The sequence below is a fragment of the Nannobrachium achirus genome, assembly GCF_963921795.1.
Source record: "Nannobrachium achirus genome assembly, chromosome: 16".
NCBI classification, from domain to species: domain Eukaryota; kingdom Metazoa; phylum Chordata; class Actinopteri; order Myctophiformes; family Myctophidae; genus Nannobrachium; species Nannobrachium achirus.
The window spans coordinates 61,090,484-61,109,545 of NC_137823.1; the positions used below are offsets into that span (position 1 = coordinate 61,090,484).

Genomic DNA, 19,062 nt, shown 5'->3' on the forward strand with positions numbered 1-19,062 from the left:
CGCAAATCTGCCCTCCATCCCCTCAGTACCAGCATATCTGATCAAACATCTCCAAGAGGTTAGAGACACCCACAGCCACAACACCAGAGGGAGCAACACAATGATCTGATAACACAAACCCATAAGACAAACATGGGTAAAAATTCTCCTTCTACATCACTGCCACCCAGGTGTGGAATTCCTTGACTACCTCCCTTAAAACATGTAGCTCGCTGGCATCCTTCAAAACTGCCCTGAAAACTCACCTTTCAGGAGGCTAGAGAAGGAGGTAGTTATCACTTCTCCCATAGACAGGTGAAAACTCACCTTTCAGGAGGCCAGAGAAGGAGGTAGTCATCACTTCTCCCATAGACAGGTGAAAACTCACCTTTCAGGAGGCTAGAGAAGGAGGTAGTTATCACTTCTCCCATAGACAGGTGAAAACTCACCTTTCAGGAGGCGAGAGAAGGAGGTAGTTATCACTTCTCCCATAGACAGGTGAAAACTCACCTTTCAGGAGGCCAGAGAAGGAGGTAGTTATCACTTCTCCCATAGACAGGTGAAAACTCACCTTTCAGGAGGCCAGAGAAGGAGGTAGTTATCACTTCTCCCATAGACAGGTGAAAACTCACCTTTCAGGAGGCCAGAGAAGGAGGTAGTTATCACTTCTCCCATAGACAGGTGAAAACTCACCTTTCAGGAGGCCAGAGAAGGAGGTAGTTATCACTTCTCCCATAGACAGGTGAAAACTCACCTTTCAGGAGGCCAGAGAAGGAGGTAGTTATCACTTCTCCCATAGACAGGTGAAAACTCACCTTTCAGGAGGCCAGAGAAGGAGGTAGTTCACTTCTCCCATAGACAGGTGAAAACTCACCTTTCAGGAGGCCAGAGAAGGAGGTAGTTATCACTTCTCCCATAGACAGGTGAAAACTCACCTTTCAGGAGGCCAGAGAAGGAGGTAGTTATCACTTCTCCCATAGACAGGTGAAAACTCACCTTTCAGGAGGCCAGAGAAGGAGGTAGTTCACTTCTCCCATAGACAGGCAAGAAGTGAGCACCCCCCGCCCGCCTTACCTTAGCCCCACCCGCTGGTTGTGCCTACACTGTGTGGAGCACTCTATCTACCCTTGGTGATTAGAACAATGCTGAGTCAGTTGACGGTTTTAAGAACTTGTCAAAAACACATTTGTTTCGTAAGCATTTTGTCTTGACCCACTTGTGCAGGTCAAGGTTTTTGCTTTACTTCTTGTTTGGCTATTGCGCTTATGTGCCTTGTTTTGAACTTGATTGATATTGTTGTCCATTGTACAGCACCCTGTCACATTGTCTAAATCATTAAACATAAAAATATTGGGCGCCCGCTGACCTACTAGTCCAGGCGCATACCACTTAGGCATTGTCACATAGGCATGGATGCCTGTTGGCGTCCCCGGTTCGATTTCCCAATCCGGATGACCTTTGCCTCGTGTCACTCCCCATCTCTCCCCCCATTTCCTGACAGTCTACTGTCAGGAAATGGGGGGAGAGTGTTAATTTAAGTACAGTAACACTGGGATTTCACTGAGTATGTTGATGCCGATTCACCCTTCCACCGTTATCTGTCTGTATCCATCCCTCTATTTCCTGCTTCCACACCTCTCCTCTTTTCCTCGCGTGAATCCTAAAACCACTAGCCTGGCGGGGCCCGACGTTATCTGTGTTCATTCCTTCCACAGTATAACGTCTGGCCTTTGGCCTATTGGCAGCTTGAAAAGTGGGCGGGAGTACTTGCCTTGACAGACAGACTCCTCTAACCAATCACCATCTCTCAGCCAGTCGGAAGAACGGCAAACAAACACGTCTTTTCGGCCGATAAACTCCACTAGCGCATCCTCTGTGTTGCTTTTTAATTGTTGTAATTGATTCCAACTCTGAAATAACTGCACTTATTGGTTGTTTTATGGTTAGAGCGTTAACTGTTACACTTTTTGCATCGCGAGGGCAGCCATTGTTGTTTTGAAAATGCTGCAGCCTGCAGCATGCATCTACGTCACCGTCTACACATGGACCAATCAGGGAAATCTTTTCACTTGTTGTCAGGAAGACTACGTTTGTTGTGCGGAAGCATAGTGCGGAAGCAGTCACTGATTGGCCCCGATCAGAGAATAATCGGTATACTCGCTGCCAATCAACGGAAGTCCAGACGTTATACTGTGGAAGGAATGCGTGAGTGAACGCAGATGACGTCGGGCCCCGCCAGGCTATAAAACCACCACGCTACAGTTAGGTTCTTGTAAAGGAGCACTTGTTTTCGGTGGAGATGACGGAGGCAGCGACGATAGCGAGCAAGTCGCCGTAGCGAGCAAGTCGCCGTGTCGAGCGCTGCGAAGGTCGCATGAGCCGACTCAGCGCCGTTAGAAGTTTAAACCAGAGGGCCAGAATCGGCCTCCCCCTGACTTTCTGCATATCCGCGCGGTCCAAGTCCCCTACCTCCGGTTCAGCCAATCACAAGCTTCCGCGGGTGGGTCTTAAGGCCACTTTTAACCAAACAGATTTGTGGCCGAATCGGCGGCGGATAGCGGCGGAAAGCGTCTGTTGCCGAACGGGAGCTCATCGGTAGGTTTTCGGCAGCGGGTCGGGAACGCTATCGACCAGTATCGACGGGAAACTGGAAGACTGGACTTGCTCAGTTTTGTTGAGTCGCCCCTGGACGTCGGTGAATTGTAGCGAGTTGTAATGGACCATTAGTTTGCTACTGCTGCAGCAAAACCAAGCCTAAATAAGACAGAGACATTTTCCCGTTGCACATTTTAACTAAATAGCATATTCACAATCTCAACTCTCAATTTCCCATACTAATCAACTCCAAGGCAACGCTAGTAATAGTGATGTGTGTTGTTTTGGTGTGAGGAGAAGTAAACACCGGACAGGAAGCATCTCCGCTTCTGCTCCAGAGCACTGATGCTCTGACAGACTGCTGGCTAAAAGAATAAACCAGGATTTCTCAGCCCCTACGAGGGCTCAACTTCTGTCAAAATAAACTAAACTACTTCACTACTCACCAAACCAAAGGTAGTTTTGCGTTGTTGAAAGTCTATTCTCCGCGGTGGGAAACCTCTCAGCACCCCAACCCACTCTGTAAAATACATTTTACATAAAAAAAAGATATGAAAATATTTCAACATGGAAACGATTGTGACTATTCTGAAAAATAATCACGATTATGTAAAATAAATGTGATTATACGATTATGTAATAATTGTGACAGCCCTACTCATCATGTGATGCGTTTCTGTCTCCAGGGAGAGGCTGCTGGACTTCCTGTGGTCAGTGAAGCAGCCAGATGGATCCTTTGTGATGCATATAGGCGGGGAGGTGGATGTCAGGTGAGGGCCATCGCCATGGTTTCACTGGGAGATAACGCGTGATTCCTAAACCCACCAGGCTTGAGTTAAGACCCGCCTCGCGGAAACGCGAGAACTTCCATGGAGGGTGGATAAAGTCAGACCTAGTAAAGGCATGAAGACAATCTTGTACTGAGAAAAGCCTGCATTTGCACAATGCACAGCTATTAATTTAATTGTCACTACAGTGCTCAAAATAAACTGTGCTTAAAAAAATTACTTTGTACTGTGCTTAAAAAAGGGAAAACTTTGTAACTTTGCTAAAGAGAAAAATGTACTGAGAAAGCTATTAATTTGTCACTACTGTGCTCAAAATAAAAACTCTTACTGATTATCAGTTAAATTGTTATAGTTTGGATATGGCTTTCTTTGGGCATATTATGCTGCGTGTATTATTGTAATGGATCAGTAGGTAGTAGGTAGGCCTATTGTATTGCTTTAAGAGCACTATATGCACTTTCATACTTAAGATTATTGAGAGAGGCGTTTCCGCGAGGCGGGTTTTAGCTCAATCCTGGTGGGTTTAGGAAACACACGGAGATAACACTACCACCCTCCTCTCTGTTCTTCTCACTTCTCTCCCTCTGTGACTCCATTATTCCGGGAATAGGAGTGTGTGTGTGCATTTTGTTGCACCTCTCTACAATGTACAATAAGACCTTTTTTTTTTGTGTGTGTGTGGCGATTCAAACAGATGGTTAATGTCAAAATATGTTTCTGTTTCACCCTGAAAGAAATTAAATGCTTCTCACTAGTCTCCGACAGATACTTAGGCATTTTTTGTGTCCCGATACGATAACCGATTTGGAGAGAGGGGACAGTCACAGATAACCGATATGCAACCGATATATGTATGCATAATGAAAACAGGCCTTTTTCTGTGCAAAGATTCTGCCCCAATATGATTATGCAAAAGTACAGTAGTGACAGTAGTACTACAGACAGGTGCTTTCTTAAACTAATGTCTAAAGACATAACTTACAAATAAGGGCATATCGGTGACACTCCTTCTCACTGAAAGTATCTTCAAATTACCCATCGTTATCTTAATTAAAATCGCCCGTCTCCCACTGGGACAGCTCTTGTTGGCCAGCGTGGGGCCAGTGATGGCATTTACTGTACATACAGTAGACAGAAGCATCCCAGGAATTCGCAGGGTAGCTCTAATTTTCATGTAGCATGGCCGGCATGATACGATTCTCTATGTCTACATGGTACATACTGTACATGTATTACTACGTTATTAGCTCTTGTAATGTCAGTCTGTGGGACATTTAAAGAATCACATGGCCAAACACTATTTGTCTAGACTTGGTATTGAATGAGCACTGTGTTTTTTTATGCCAACCTCGCCATACTTACCTCATGTCTGAGTCTGGTTTTACTTTGTTTCCACAGGAGCGCCTATTGCGCGGCATCGGTGGCATCGCTCACCAACATTCTCTCGGCCAAACTCTTTGAAGACACACCAAGTTGGATCCTCAGGTACACAACACTAACAGTGGCATCCTGACTCTCCCATTTTACAGTCAACCAGAATACTCCTGTCTAATAGAAAGAAAAAGAAAAAAACATTTTGTCACTGTCTGGCCAAAACCTCTTAACTCCATTTTTGAGGTTTAGATTTTTTGGCATAAATCAGGGCTATTGAACACCCTTTACATCTAAGTGTTGGTTAAAATAATATTGAACCAATAGAAAGTAGTAAAAAGTGCTTGGGACAAAACCTCCTAACTTAACACTTTCTGCCAAACCTGCTAACTCCACCCGATTGGCCCTCTCTTTTTTTCATAAATATGTGCTATTGAACACCCTTTATGTCTGTGTGTTGGTTGAAATAATATTGAACCAATGAAAAGTAGTAAAAAAGCCCTTCGGTCAAAACCTCCTAACTCCACTTGAGCTCATTTCCCCGAAAATGAACATTTTGGAGTGAGGAGGTTTCGGCCCGACAGCAGATATTTAGTGGTTTTGGTGAAGCAGTGAATTGGTTCTCCTCCTTCAATGGCTCTCCTTGTGTGCCTGTAGGTGTCAGAACTGGGAGGGTGGTCTTGGAGGAGTGCCAGGCTTGGAGGCCCACGGAGGCTACACCTTCTGTGGTACAGCTGCCATGGTCATTCTGGGCAAGGAGCACATGCTGGACCTCAAGTCCCTGCTGGTGAGGAGGGTCCTCATCATGTAGCTTTCAAAATAATAACTAGAAAGGAGCGATTCTGGTAAATTGCAAGTGTGCGTGCACGGACGCAAGTCGCGAGGAATCCACTGGGAAATGAATTCCGGCTTATATATATTGTGATGTCATGTGGAGCATGACCAAAAGCTTCACTTTTCTGTTGTGCAAAGGTTAACAAAAAGCAGGTTCAGATCTAGAATAGTGTTGCCTGTAGCAACCACACTAATATGATCTAGAAATATGCAATTGGAAATTGCAAGTGTGGTTGCCGACATGTCTATATTCTGCAGCAAGCTAGCTGTCATGTGAAGCTCAACCAATACTCCAGCTAACACCACTCCTCAAATGTTTTTACCAGGTTAAAGTGAACAGTGTGTATTCATTTAGATGTGTATCTGGGATTCAGTTCAGAATGTTCACCAGAGACAAAATAAGCCGGCTAAAGTTAAACTTAGTTGTCATGACATACCATTAAAAAAAAAAACGAGCACCACCCACAGGACGTTTTCGAACGACGACGAAAGTCACGTCAAAAATGTGCCACAGAGGACCTTTGCAGAAGGTGTTGCGTATCTTACGCAAACTGCTAATAGATCTTTGCTGCAGTGAAAGGGCAGCCATATAATGCAACCTACCAGTTTAGTTTATGTGATCAACTCACAGTAGCAAGCATACATTTATACAAGTCTTACATCCACAAAGGCATAAAAGTAGCACTGCTTGAGGTGATCAAAAGGAATAGGCTGAAGCTATAAAGTTTATAAATGCCTATCCTACATAGTGATGGTTTAAGATACAGTAATATGTTACACCAGTGTTTAAGATACAGTAATATGTTACACCAGTGTTGCTGTTAGTGGTCCAAGTGTACCTGGTCACATCTGCCAAGAACCACCCTAAGCTCACAGTCCACATGCATAGAAGATTTTAATAAATTGAATTAGTGAGGACCTCTGGTCAGGTCACATGCCTTAATGCACTCCAATAAGACTGACTACAGATCACCGCTCTAGCGCTAGATACTTGGCTGTAGCCTATGAGTCTATGACAAATATTAAAAGTACACATTTTGCCCCTGTTTACAAAAGAAACCAAAGCTAAATATTCACACATGGCCGTCTACTCTACAGACTAACAAGACATTTAAATTTGGTTCTGAAATGTATAGAACCTAAACTTCTGTTTGGTATTGGTATTTTCTAGTTAAAGGTGATACACCATGAAATTTCACTTTTCCTATTTTAAAACCTTTTTTGGGGGTCCCACTAGCACCTTCTATCCTCACAAAGTCCCATTTCTGACCGTTGTGTCTTTCTCTGGTTTTGAGAAGGCGAAGGTTAAAAGTATCCCACGGGTTCTCAAAACATGCTGTCCAGATTTGCTGCCGATTGTGACGTCATCTGCCGATTGTGACGTCATCATCAAAAAAATAATAATCAAAAATATATACTGTGGTACTGCAGCTGAAAATGCTCAGAGCCTTCAAAAATGAGAGAGGCTCTCTATTCAGGAGTGGTAATTTAGCCTCAAACCTTTTGAAAAACGTTTTTGGGACATAAACAATATGACATAAATACTTTTTAAATGCATGGTGTATCACCTTTAAGTGTGACCTTCTTGTGATGTGGCTCGATGTCCATGTCCACCACATCCAGCGAAGTGCATGAGGCAGGTGACGGTACTGTGACACCGACCTGCGCTCCACGAGAGACCCGTGACAACGGCAAGCGCCCAGTGTTCACTGACCCTCCTTGGTGTGGAATCTTTCACACTGGTTTTTACCATTACCACAGTATCTTTGTGCTAAAATGATTTCATGGGCTAGTTCCTTCCTCCTTCCAGACAGACAGTCAGGAGGACCCCAGCTGCTTTTAAAACTCAATCCCATAATGAGTCAGTCCATTCCACACAGACTGGTATGGCTCCAATTAGCGGTTGCTATGGTGACAATATGACAGATTCCCCTCTATTTTGCTCATATTAACCCATTTAGGCATAGAATTATTGCATGCTTTAACTATTGAAAAATAGCAAATATACAAGCTCACAGCGCGGCACCGAGTGCTGCGCTGCGAGCTTGTAGATCTGCTATTTTTGAAAAAGTGTGCAAATCTTTGAATATATGTATTTTTAAAGCGAACGTTTGTAACCCCCAATTTTGCTTCTGTGTGGTCCCTGGAACTAAATATTTTGAGATGGGGGGTCCGTGGCCAAATACATATCATTTTGGGGGTCCTTCACATGAAAAAGTTTGAGAACCACTGACAAAAGACACTCATAGAATCGGGTCAAAATTCAAATGTTCACAATTTTTTCAAAAATGTCAGATCTACAAGCTCGCAGCGCGGCACTCGGTGCCGCGCTGTGAGCTTGTATATCTGCTATTTTTCAATAGTTAAAGCATAAAATAATAATACGCAATAATGCGAACCCGGTCTAAATAGTTTAATGAATTCCCCCTATTCCTCCTCTGTAATCCTGGTGCTTTGTGGCCTCATGTGGTTTCAACTGCCTTGTTTTAACAGAGAAGCCCTGTTGGAACGGCAGCCTCAGGGGGTTTGCATACAATCCTAATCATAGTGAGATTAAGAGCTGAAAATAAAACTTTGTTTTTCACATGCACTGATGGTGGTGACACACCACTTGATGGTGTCTACATGCGCATGCAATTTTGCTACAGACAGAAGTGATTTTTGAGTGGTGCAAACCGCTCCCACGTTTCACTTTGTGCTTTAGTACGCAATGTATTAGCCATGTATTAGTACAGATCTCCATGTATGGAGATATGTGCTCATACAATGTATTAGCCATGTATTAGTACAGATCTCCATGTATGGAGATATGTGCTCATACAAATAATGTAACTTCTACCACTTTTTCTAGTCACGTGTTCAAATACTGGATTCTGATTGGCTAAATTCCGGAGGTTATGACAAAACAACTGCCGCAAAGTTGTATGAGGACTTGTCCGAGATCAATGCACCTCAGTGTACATCCGGGGACTTCAGGAGGTAGTCGGAACACCTTTCCCCCAACCAACAAATGACGGTGGCAACGGTCCTATGTTTACTAACGTGCATGCTATAGTCGCCGATTTATTTGGATCCAATGCAATCCGCCAACTTTAAAGCCCCTTTTCTCTGAACCTATGCCTTTCTGGAAGCGAACAGCCTCTATTTACGGCCGGAACGGTACTTCTAACTGACGTTAGCTTAGCTGTAAGCTAGACGCATGGATTAGTATGGAGTTGGCGCCATCTGTTGGTGAGTAGAAGATGTTGTTTGTGGAACTATCTGCTGTCTCGCGGAAGTTTTATAGGCAATAATGATTGTAACTTAAGATCCTTGCAAGTTACAACTATGTGTTTTCTTTCATGTATACGGGAAAAAGTGGTAGAAAAGCTATTTACCACTCGGGGTCGGACATTATGCTCTCATAATGTCCTGAGTGAGGGTGTTATCGGACTCGGCTGCGCCTCGTCCGATAACACCCTCACTGCGGACATTATGAGAGCATAATGTCCTCTCACTCGGGGTAAATTGCTTACTTAGGTCACGGACAGAACGACCCATACAGGGAGATATTGCAGTACATGTGTTGGTTGCACCGCTCACTTAGCACTGGTGTGATTTTTCTCTGCAATGTTCTAATATCATGTAACCCCCCCTGGTGTCAGGCATTTATTTTACTTTAAAATACAAAATGACTGTCCTTGTTCTGCACCGGTGCCATATGACAAAGTATAAGGGGGGCTTAGCACAGTTTAGCCTCGTTGTGAATCTTTGGTCTGGTAGAGAAAGATATCTAACCTGACTTGCGTCAGATGGTGGCAGTAGTGCGTAGGCTACCGCCCTACTTTACCATCTGAGATCTCTCGGTGAGAGTTGATAACACTCGTAAAGTCCCGGGCCGGACCAATCAGCGGCAGCTACGGGCGGGCTCTGAGCGGCTCTGAGCCAATAGAGTCTGATTGCAGACCACGTGGAAACCCAGGAGGCGGATTCTGGGTGTAACGTCATGCAGACAAGCCAATATGAGTGGTTGGAGTTGGCACTCCCAGACTGTGATAGAGAGACGGCTCCATCCAATCACCTGCTAAAGAATTTTAAAAAATGGCCCGCCCCCTACATCGAGTCTGCCGGAGCAGTCCCAGATGATAGTAAAGCAGAGCGGTATGCAGCCAGGCAAACGCACTGCTGCTATCATCTGGCGCAGTCAGGTTAAAAGATATCTGCAACAGAGCAGAAAGCCTGCAACACTCTAAATTAGCATTGTCACAACGCTGACCAAGACCAACAAGGTGGAAACGCGTACGTTGCTCCTGTCCAGTGAGGTAAATAAAATCATGTGAAAAGGAGATTCCTTGAGTGCCGGCAACTTTTTCCCAATCTTTGGTCCGACCTGGACTTTAGACTAGACAGAGGATTAAGATGTTGGACGCTAGTGTGATATCAGTAACCCTGATACCCATGTCGATATGTGTCGAGTGTGTGTGACGCCATCGCTACGACTCTGTCGAATACCAACGACTTCATCCAAAATGGCCGCCATGGAGAGATGGTTTGATTGATTGATTGATTGAAGACTTTATTAGAAGTTTGCATAGGAAAAGGTACAGTTTCATGACGGTACAGTTCACTGGTACAAGGTCTACTAAAAGGAGATCCATGAAAAGACTAAGCTTATTTCCACAGGAAACCATTAAAGTATCTCATATAACATTGAATGACAGAGTAGATATGTAAAGAAAAAGAAAAAAACTAAACAAACAGTAAGTATATACAAAGAAGGGGCAGGGGAGGGTAGGGTTGGGCTAGGTTAGTTTTTTTTACCAGTTGCGAACGGCTGCTGCCTGTAAGTGGTTTTTCAGGGCAATTTTAAAGGATGCTAGTGATCCACAATCCTTTATGGCCTTCGGTAAGGCTGTGATTTAGCATAGTACTGCAAAGCTTACTACATTAGTATTTCACTACTTGTAGTGACAAATAAATGATTTTTGACAGTCTTTTAGCATCACATTAAATGGTATGCGTGTCCCCTCAGGGGTGGGTGGTCAGCAGACAGATGCGCTTCGAGGGAGGTTTCCAGGGCCGCTGTAACAAACTGGTGGACGGCTGCTACTCCTTCTGGCAGGCTGGACTCCTGCCTCTGCTCCACAGAGCTGTCTTCAGAACTGAAGGTACTCAGCTAGGGTTGTGGACCTGTGGTACCTCTATGCCAGGGGTGGGCAACTGATGGCCTCACCTTAACTTAATGCGGCCCGCAGGTTAATATTGGAATACTGATATATTATCGATTTCAGCTGTTACAATTCCAAACACGACCTGCTTTAATTACGTCAGTCTATCTTAGTAGCTTAATGACCAGTATAGTAGTATTCAAATGTATTCTTTGTTTTTTTATGTATTTGTATTTAGGTTCATAAAGTTAACATGAGTATATAACTGAATGTGTTTGAAATTAGATAAAAGATTACATTTCAGGATTCCAATTCAAAAACAACAAAAAATAATTCAGGATTCCAATTCAAAAGAAGCAAAAATAGCCGATCTGCTGCGATGCGTTTTGAGCTTGTAGATCTGCTATTTTTGCTTCTTTTGTATGAGATACTAGAATTACAAAGTAGAACGTAGCAATATGCAATGTGGCCCTCTGGAGTGAAGGTGGAAATATAGTGGCCCTCGCCATCATCAAAGTTGCCCACCCCTGCTCTGTGCCATACATTGGCAACTGACGGCCTGGGGGTCACATGCTCCCCCCACCTTAACTTAATGCGGCCCGCAGGTTAATATTGGAATACTGATATATTATCCATTTCAGCTGTTACAATTCCAAACATGCGAACATGAATAAAAATAGTATTTTATGTCAAATGGATTTAAGTTCATAAAGTTAACATAAGTATAACTAAATGCATTTGAAATGAAAATGTTACTTTCAGAATTCCAATTCAAATGGCAAAAAAATTGTCTGGATTCCATTTGAAAAATAGCAGATCTACATGCTTTTGGGCTTGTAGATCGGCTATTTTTGCTACTTTTGTAGAATATGAATGTAGAATGACGGAGTAGGGCATTCTTTTATGAAAAAGTTAAAACACAAGATAACTGCCCGATACAATATGGCCCTCTAGAGTAGTGGTTCTCAACCTGTGGGTCGGGACCCCCAGGGGGGTCCCCAAATTATTTTGGGAGGTCCCCAGATGATTGACTAAACGTGCAACATTGTTTTCTCACTCAACAGTAAACAACCCAATATAAAATGTAAGTGTATAGAGGGTATCTGCACATTTCTAAAGTGACAATTGAAGGACTTTTAAGACCCTTTTAATACTCGATCATTGGCCATAATACCATAATATTAGAGACAGAAATTGTGAAAATAGCAGATCTACATGATCACAACGCGATGCGTTGTGAGCATGTAGATCTGCTATTTTCACAATAGAACCGTCTTATACAGAATGTAATGCCTCAACTCTTAAAATTCCAAGTGCTCGTCTGGGTGGTGGGGGTCCCCTGTTAAAATATGATTATTTTGGGGGTCGCGGCCTGAAAAGGTTGAGAACCACTGCTCTAGAGTCATTTAAGTTGCCCACCCCTGTTCTATGCTGACTAAAACGGATAACTAACTGATGTTGCAAGAACTTCCATTAAGGATTATATAACATTGATACAGTCAGTCCACACCATCGCGTTTTGTTTCATATTATCTGAATCTGTTTCATCTGTGTTCATTTGTGCTAAAAGTTTGATCTTGAGACCCGTTTCTCCATACAGTGAGAGTGACTGTCCTATTTATGCGCTTCTCAATGGATCCAAGAAGTAATCTGTAGAATAATGTTGAAGAAAAGAATGGATGCGTAGTTAGCAACCTTTATGACAGGTTAGGGCTGTCACGATATGACATTTTACATGACGATTAATTGTCACTCAAATAATTGGCGATTAACGATTTAATTGTGTTTTTGTCGTTGATAATTACATTTCTGTTTGGCTTTTAGGCTTTGAAGTTGTACATGGCAGATGACACATAACCTAAATATACAAAGAAATTACCAACATATTTGACAACTTACTACTTAAAAAATAACTTTGATAGTGGAAATAGCCGATCTACAAGCTCACAACGCGTCTGCTATTTCCACTATTTCGGACATTTTTCAGCAGTCACGATTATGACGATTATGACAAAATAATTGCGATAATGTCAAATAATCACGATTAGACGATTATGTAATAATTGTGACAGCCCTATGCGTAGTTAGCAACCTTTATCACAGGTCAGTGCTTTGTGTACCTGTCCGTCTGCAGGGGGTTCTGAGCTGAGCAGAGAGAAGTGGATGTTTGAGCAGCAGGCGTTGCAGGAGTACATCCTCCTGTGTTGTCAGAACCCAGCAGGAGGCCTTCTGGATAAACCTGGCAAGTCAGTACCTCGCCATATGGACACACTATTCACCATATTCCTGGGCCTCTCTATGGAGGCTGCCATTTTCTTTTACAGAGGGCAAAGCATCTTTTCACTTCCTCCCAAGTAAGGAAGTGACATGGAATTGTCTGTTGCCAGATTTTGCAAAAGAAATAAGCCCAACAGAAGCAACTACAGTAGGCTATACTACTTTACATTTACATTTGAAAATAGCAGATCAGCAAGCTCATAATGTGTCACATTGCAACACATTGTGAGCTTGTATATTTGCTATTTAAAACATAATTGAGGGGGGAAAAAATATTTTGAATATTTTTGAAACATTTCAACAACATCAGTTCAGTTCATTTTATTTTTCAGCACTTTTGGACAGTTCAATACAAATATATCTGTGCATCTGAACATAGAATAGTCTCAAGAGATAATGAATAAAAAATAGAAGAGTTCAAGTTCAAGAGTTCGTTTGACATGAATAAGTGTCCAAGGTGCCAAAAAAAGGAGTAGGGAGAAGCATACTGCTTATCGAGCCCTACCCCTGTCTCATTCTCATGACAAAAGTAATAAATAGTAGAAAAATAGGTAAGAAATAGTAAGAAAATACAATATATATATTTTTTGTTCTTTTACAGCTACGTACTGTATACAGCATGTACTCCCGCACATTTTATCTCTCTCTCACACACACAACTCACTCTCTTGCATGTGAGAGTCAAGATGGCAAAGAGCTCCACATAGAATGAGTGTCACTGTGGACTGGGCAGGAGTATGACAATATTAATTACCTATATACCAGTAAGACTCCCTAATCGGGAGATAAGCGACCGTTGGTCGCTTATCTCCATAAATAGGCCAAAAAGTAGTTTGTGCAAAATCGTCCTGATGGTGGCGCTAGATGGGACAGATGCGTTGTGATTACATGACTGTAGAGATACTGTGTACTGGTGTGCATGATTTTAGGGCAAAATCTGTAGGAGCAGGGTGACTGTAGAGATACTGTGTAGTGGTTTGTGTACTAGCATGCAAGATGCAAGCTCTCCTGCTAAAAGTAGACACACCCACAGGCAGATCTTGATAGTGGACCCAGGTCTGTTTATTTAAGCATGGAGGCTCATCCTTCCTGGACTCCCTGGTGTGTGTGTGTGTGTGTGTGTGTGTGTGTGTGTGTGTGTGTGTGTGTGTGTGTGTGTGTGTGTGTGTGTGTGTGTGTGTGTGTGTGTGTGTGTGTGTGTGTGTGTGTGTGTGTGTGTGTGTGTGTGTGTGTGTGTGTGAGAGAGGACAGTGGCAACATTCCTTGCCACTTGGCAGGTCACACATTATATTTGAGAGAGTGTGTGTGTGTGTGTGTGTGTGAGAGAGAGAGAGAGGACAGTGGCAACATTCCTTGCCACTTGGCAGGTCACACATGTTTGAGAGAGAGAGTGTGTGTGTGTGACACAGAGAGAGCAGCCCCGTTGGGGTGGTCATTTGGTCATTTTTGCACATTTGGTAATTTTTTACACCTGGGGGTCCCCCAGGGACCTGGGGGTCCCCGAAACTCCGGGGGTCCTTGGAGGTTGTAGTTTGGCAGGCAAGGAGTGTGTGTGCAAAATCTGGCATGGATCGGGGCAACGGTTGCAGAGATATGAGCAGGGCAAAAGTGTGACGTGTGACGTGTGACAGAGGGAGTGACGGAGTGACGGAGGGACAGCCGGTGGAGGTTTGGATAGTGTGCAAGTAACTGCGACCTACGGTCGCAATTATAATAAGATTATACATTTTATGTTATATAATATATATCCTATATCTTAATAGGTATTATTTATATAGATGTGATGTTAGACTAGGATGATGATGATAATAATAAGGGTAATAATAATAATAATAACAATAAGTAGTGCTCATTCTAGTAGCCATCAGATGATTCTTGCTGTTTGTAAGTGTCCAAAAAGTTTTTTTTCATTTTCCTTTTGAATTGATAAATGTTTGTGCTTTGTTTAATTTCATCGGCTAGCCCACTCCACAGTGACACTCCACAAGACGAAATACACATAAACTTGAGGGTGGTATGGACTAGCGGTTGTATGAAGTCTGACGGATTTCTCAGGTCATAGGTTGTCTCCTTGTCTGGGAATCTATGTTGTACATTGGACGGAAGTGCTTTATGTTTTGCTTTGTATATGACTTGGGCTGTTTTGAGTTTGACCAGATCAGGGAACTTTAGAATGTTGGAGTTATAAAAGAGAATGTTTGTGTGGTCACGGTATCCAGTGTTGTGTATGACTCGTACAGCTCTTTTTTGTAGGATAGTTAGTGAATGTATTGCTGTCTTGTAAGTGTTTCCCCAAACTTCTACGCAGTAAGATAAATATGGTAATATCATGGTGCAGTATAATATGTGTAGTGATTTGGTGTCTAGTATGTGTTTCGCCCTGTTAATGACAGAAATGCTCTTTGCCAGCTTGACTCCCACATGCTTTATGTGGGGTTTCCAGCAGATCCTGTGATCCAAGACAACACCTAAGAATTTGTTTTCATAGACCCGCTCAATTTCATAAATCTGTGTGGAGGTCCCTGGCACCACATATTTTCAGATGGGGTCTGCGGACAAATATGTTAATCTGGGGTCCTTGATATGAAAAGATTTGGGAACCACTGGTTTAAAAAATATTAGAAAGTAAGCCCAATAAGCAACTATACCATTTTTTTTAAATACACAAATTGCTTATTATATGCATTGCAGACATGGCAACCCAGGTACATTCAGAGCCCAGAGCCCAGAATGCCAACTACTGACACTTTAATGCAAGGACAACAGGAAACCAAATTATGTTTTTCAGGCCAGCTTTTTCAGCCTCCGCCTCTTTCAGGATATGAACAGGAAGCCGGGGGCGGGGCCAGGAATATGGTGAATAGACTAGGGCTGGATGATGGGACACTATGCCATTAGTTCAAACTTTTGCCTTGATTTACGATATGAGCGCAAAAAGGTTACCGCGAAAATAGAAGATCTACAGGCTCTCATGTGCAATGCAGAGTGAGCTTTTAGATCGACTATTGTTGTATGCCACCATTGCATAAAAATAAGTATAATACAAGGTTAAGTGGTTAATCAGACTAATCAATTTAGTTGATTTGTTGATGTATACGAACAAAATGTATACAAGAATTAAGCAAAACCTTGCTTCCTGATTATCTAGTTATTATACAGGTGGTTATTGGTTCTAAATATCGATTTTGCTATCCACGAGTTTCCAACGCCCCATAGTGCATTGCGCAGACGTCTGTACCGAGCTTCCGGCGCCGATTTACAAGCTCACAACGGGTTGCATCTGCGACGCGACGTGAGCTTGTATGTCTGCTGTTAAACCCGGAAGTTTGGTCCCGATAGTCTCCAGTAAACTCCCGCGGAAACTTGTGGATACTTTTGGTTAATTGCCCAGCTCCTATAGACACATTATGGATGGCACAAACACATACTTTTTTCAGAACTGATGCCTGCTGCCAGTAAATGCTCCACACTTGGCTCATGTAGACGAACATCACCCTGGCTGTCAGCAACTCAGACAAAATCAGTAGTGATGGACGGTGTTGATGGTCTTGCTTAAAGGTGTCTTGCTCTCGTCTTACTGTCCTCCAGGTCCAGGGATTTTTATCACACCTGCTATTGCCTGAGTGGCCTCTCTGTAGCGCAGCACTTTGGAAACATGGACCTCCACCACGAGATGATCCTTGGCAAGGAGGAGAACAGACTGGTGAGGCTGCAGCAGGGGTTGGGTTGGAGGGAGGGATGGATGGATGTGCAGGGGTCTTCAACGTTTTCAGGCCGGGGACCCCCAAACTGATGGGGAGATGGAGCAGGGACCCCCTACCACCTCGTAGGGTGGGGGGGTCGGGGCTACGACATATTTTTTTATTTTAAACATGTACAAGTTACAGCGAGCAGGGTGGGCCGTACCACTACCATTTCTAAACATACTACTTATTAACTGAGAACCAATGTCAATAATATCAACAATCTGTCAATTGCATATAATCATGTAGTCAAGCTATTCAAAATGGATAGAATCGTGATTTATTTTTTAAAATAAATGTGAAAAAAAAAAACGTAGATTTTTTTTTTTTTAAGCAATAATTTCGGGGACCTCCTGCAGTACCTCCGCGGACCCCTAGGGGTCGCGGACCCGCTGTTGAAGACCCCTGAGAGAATAGCTGGACGGAGGCATGGATCAGCACATAGAAATGGTTGACCGAGTTGCAAGATAAACTCAGCAGTCAGCACTAAAAAAAAGAAACTTGACTTCGGTCTATTATATTTCCCCATTATATTTCTCCTTTAATAATACCAAATTGTATGGTGTTTTTTTTATATCATTTCTGTCATTGATTCGTCACCTTTACAACGATGTACAACTTGTAAGTATCGGGCATTCGAGGCATGAGCTACACAGCCAAACATGTGGACCATAATTGCAATACTGTTTTTCTGGCATTTACTCTCGTTTTGGGCTTCCCTGACACTGAGCTTAATTAACAAAGTGTAAAAATTGCCAAAATGTGTTGAGTGCAATCATTCAATGCTTTTTGGAGGGGCGCTACCCACACGTTTGGCTGTGTTGCTCATTCCACGAATGGCAAGATGTACCTCGTTGTAAAGGTGACGAATCAACGATACAAATGATATAAAACACAATACAATTTGGTATTATTAAAGGGGAGATATAATGGACCGAAGTCAAGTTTCCTTTCTTTTTGTACCAAGTTTATAATTGGAGGCCTTGGTTTCAGTCAGACTTGGTATTCAGCACTGTCACTGTGTTGATTATAGTAAATGTAACGAATTACCCATTTAGGCCTGAATACATTATGACGCAATATGTTATGCTTTAACTATTGAAAAATAGCAGATATACAAGCTTGTAGATCTGCTATTTTTGAAAAATCGTGAAAACTAGAATTTTGACCCGATTCTATAAGTGTCTTTTGAATCCTTCTAAGATTTTTGGAAAAAACCTATGTTTCTATGTCAGCAATCTGGCCAGCCATCGTCAAAGAAAAGGTCCTTTTCACTTAACTGGAGCTCAGTTAGTCCGTTCTTGAGAGACTACTATGTCAGTGGTTCTCAAACCTTTTCATGTGAAGGACTCCCAAAATTATATTTATTTGGCCACGGACCCCCATTTCAAAATATCTAGTTCCAGGGACCACCCAGAAGCAAAATTTGAGTTACAAAGGTTCGCTTTGAAAATACATATGTTCAAAGATTTGCACACATTTTCATGACTTTTTCAAAAAATAGCAGATCTACAAGCTCGCAGCGCGGCACTCGGTGCCGCGCTGTGAGCTTGTATATCTGCTGTTTTTCACTGGTTAAAGCATTCAATAATCATAGGCCTAAATGGGTTAAACTTCTCTACCTGGACTCCCGCCTCCAGGCCCCGTCCCATCCCGTCTACAACATCTGCCCGGAAAAGGTGGCGCAGGCCCTGCAGCACTTTCACCAGTTGCCTGTCCCCGACAAGAAGTGGTGCGAGAAGTCGTACCGGAGACAAGAAGCCTCCAACGCTCACAAACCATCAGAGACATCAGAAGCTGCCTGTGGCTCTGCTGCAGAAGGACAGTCCTAGGGAGGGAGGGACCAGTAGGCTGTGTGACCGTGCTGTTGGCCAGCTAGCTCTGGGGACGTGCACCGTCCTGAAGCCTCCTACAGGCAGCGGTCAGGCCTAAGGTGTAGACAACAAGCCTCTAAATGTTGGGATGGCCGTCGGCAGACCAGAGGGTCGGGATTGTAGGGTGGTGGTGGGCGGTCTGAATAAAAAGGAGTAGAATTGTGTGGGGAAACTCTGTTTGACTGCATTTTTGTTTGTAAAGCCATAAAGGTTTCATCAAGGGCCTCTTTTGTAAGGCTGTGTTGAGTTAAAAATGTACAGTGTTTCAGTCTGACCACAAACGATGGTAGTAATAAACTATGTTGTGCTTTTTCAGAATGGTGTGAGAAGGTAAATGATCAAACTGAGCATGAAGAAAAGGTGTGTTGTTGAGCGGCGTGGCTCATCTTTCCTTTGGGAGGGTCTGGTAGTGATTAGTGCTAAAGTGCTAAACTTCTACAGTCAAGGAAACAGA

The 19,062-nt window shown here is 43.1% G+C and overlaps 1 protein-coding gene across 1 annotated transcript in view; it reads left to right on the forward strand.

The window, feature by feature from the left end:
- Positions 1 to 18,856, forward strand: part of fntb (farnesyltransferase, CAAX box, subunit beta) — a 31,429-nt gene extending 12,573 nt beyond the window's left edge. The window contains exons 6-12 of the mRNA XM_080745105.1: positions 3,261 to 3,344; positions 4,761 to 4,847; positions 5,391 to 5,520; positions 10,579 to 10,714; positions 12,849 to 12,960; positions 16,580 to 16,694; positions 18,375 to 18,856. Of these exons, the coding sequence (XP_080601231.1) occupies positions 3,261 to 3,344; positions 4,761 to 4,847; positions 5,391 to 5,520; positions 10,579 to 10,714; positions 12,849 to 12,960; positions 16,580 to 16,694; positions 18,375 to 18,566 (856 nt within the window). The 3' untranslated portion in view covers positions 18,567 to 18,856. The remainder of the gene's footprint in view (positions 1 to 3,260; positions 3,345 to 4,760; positions 4,848 to 5,390; positions 5,521 to 10,578; positions 10,715 to 12,848; positions 12,961 to 16,579; positions 16,695 to 18,374) is intronic.
- The last annotated feature ends 206 nt before the right edge of the window (positions 18,857 to 19,062 follow it).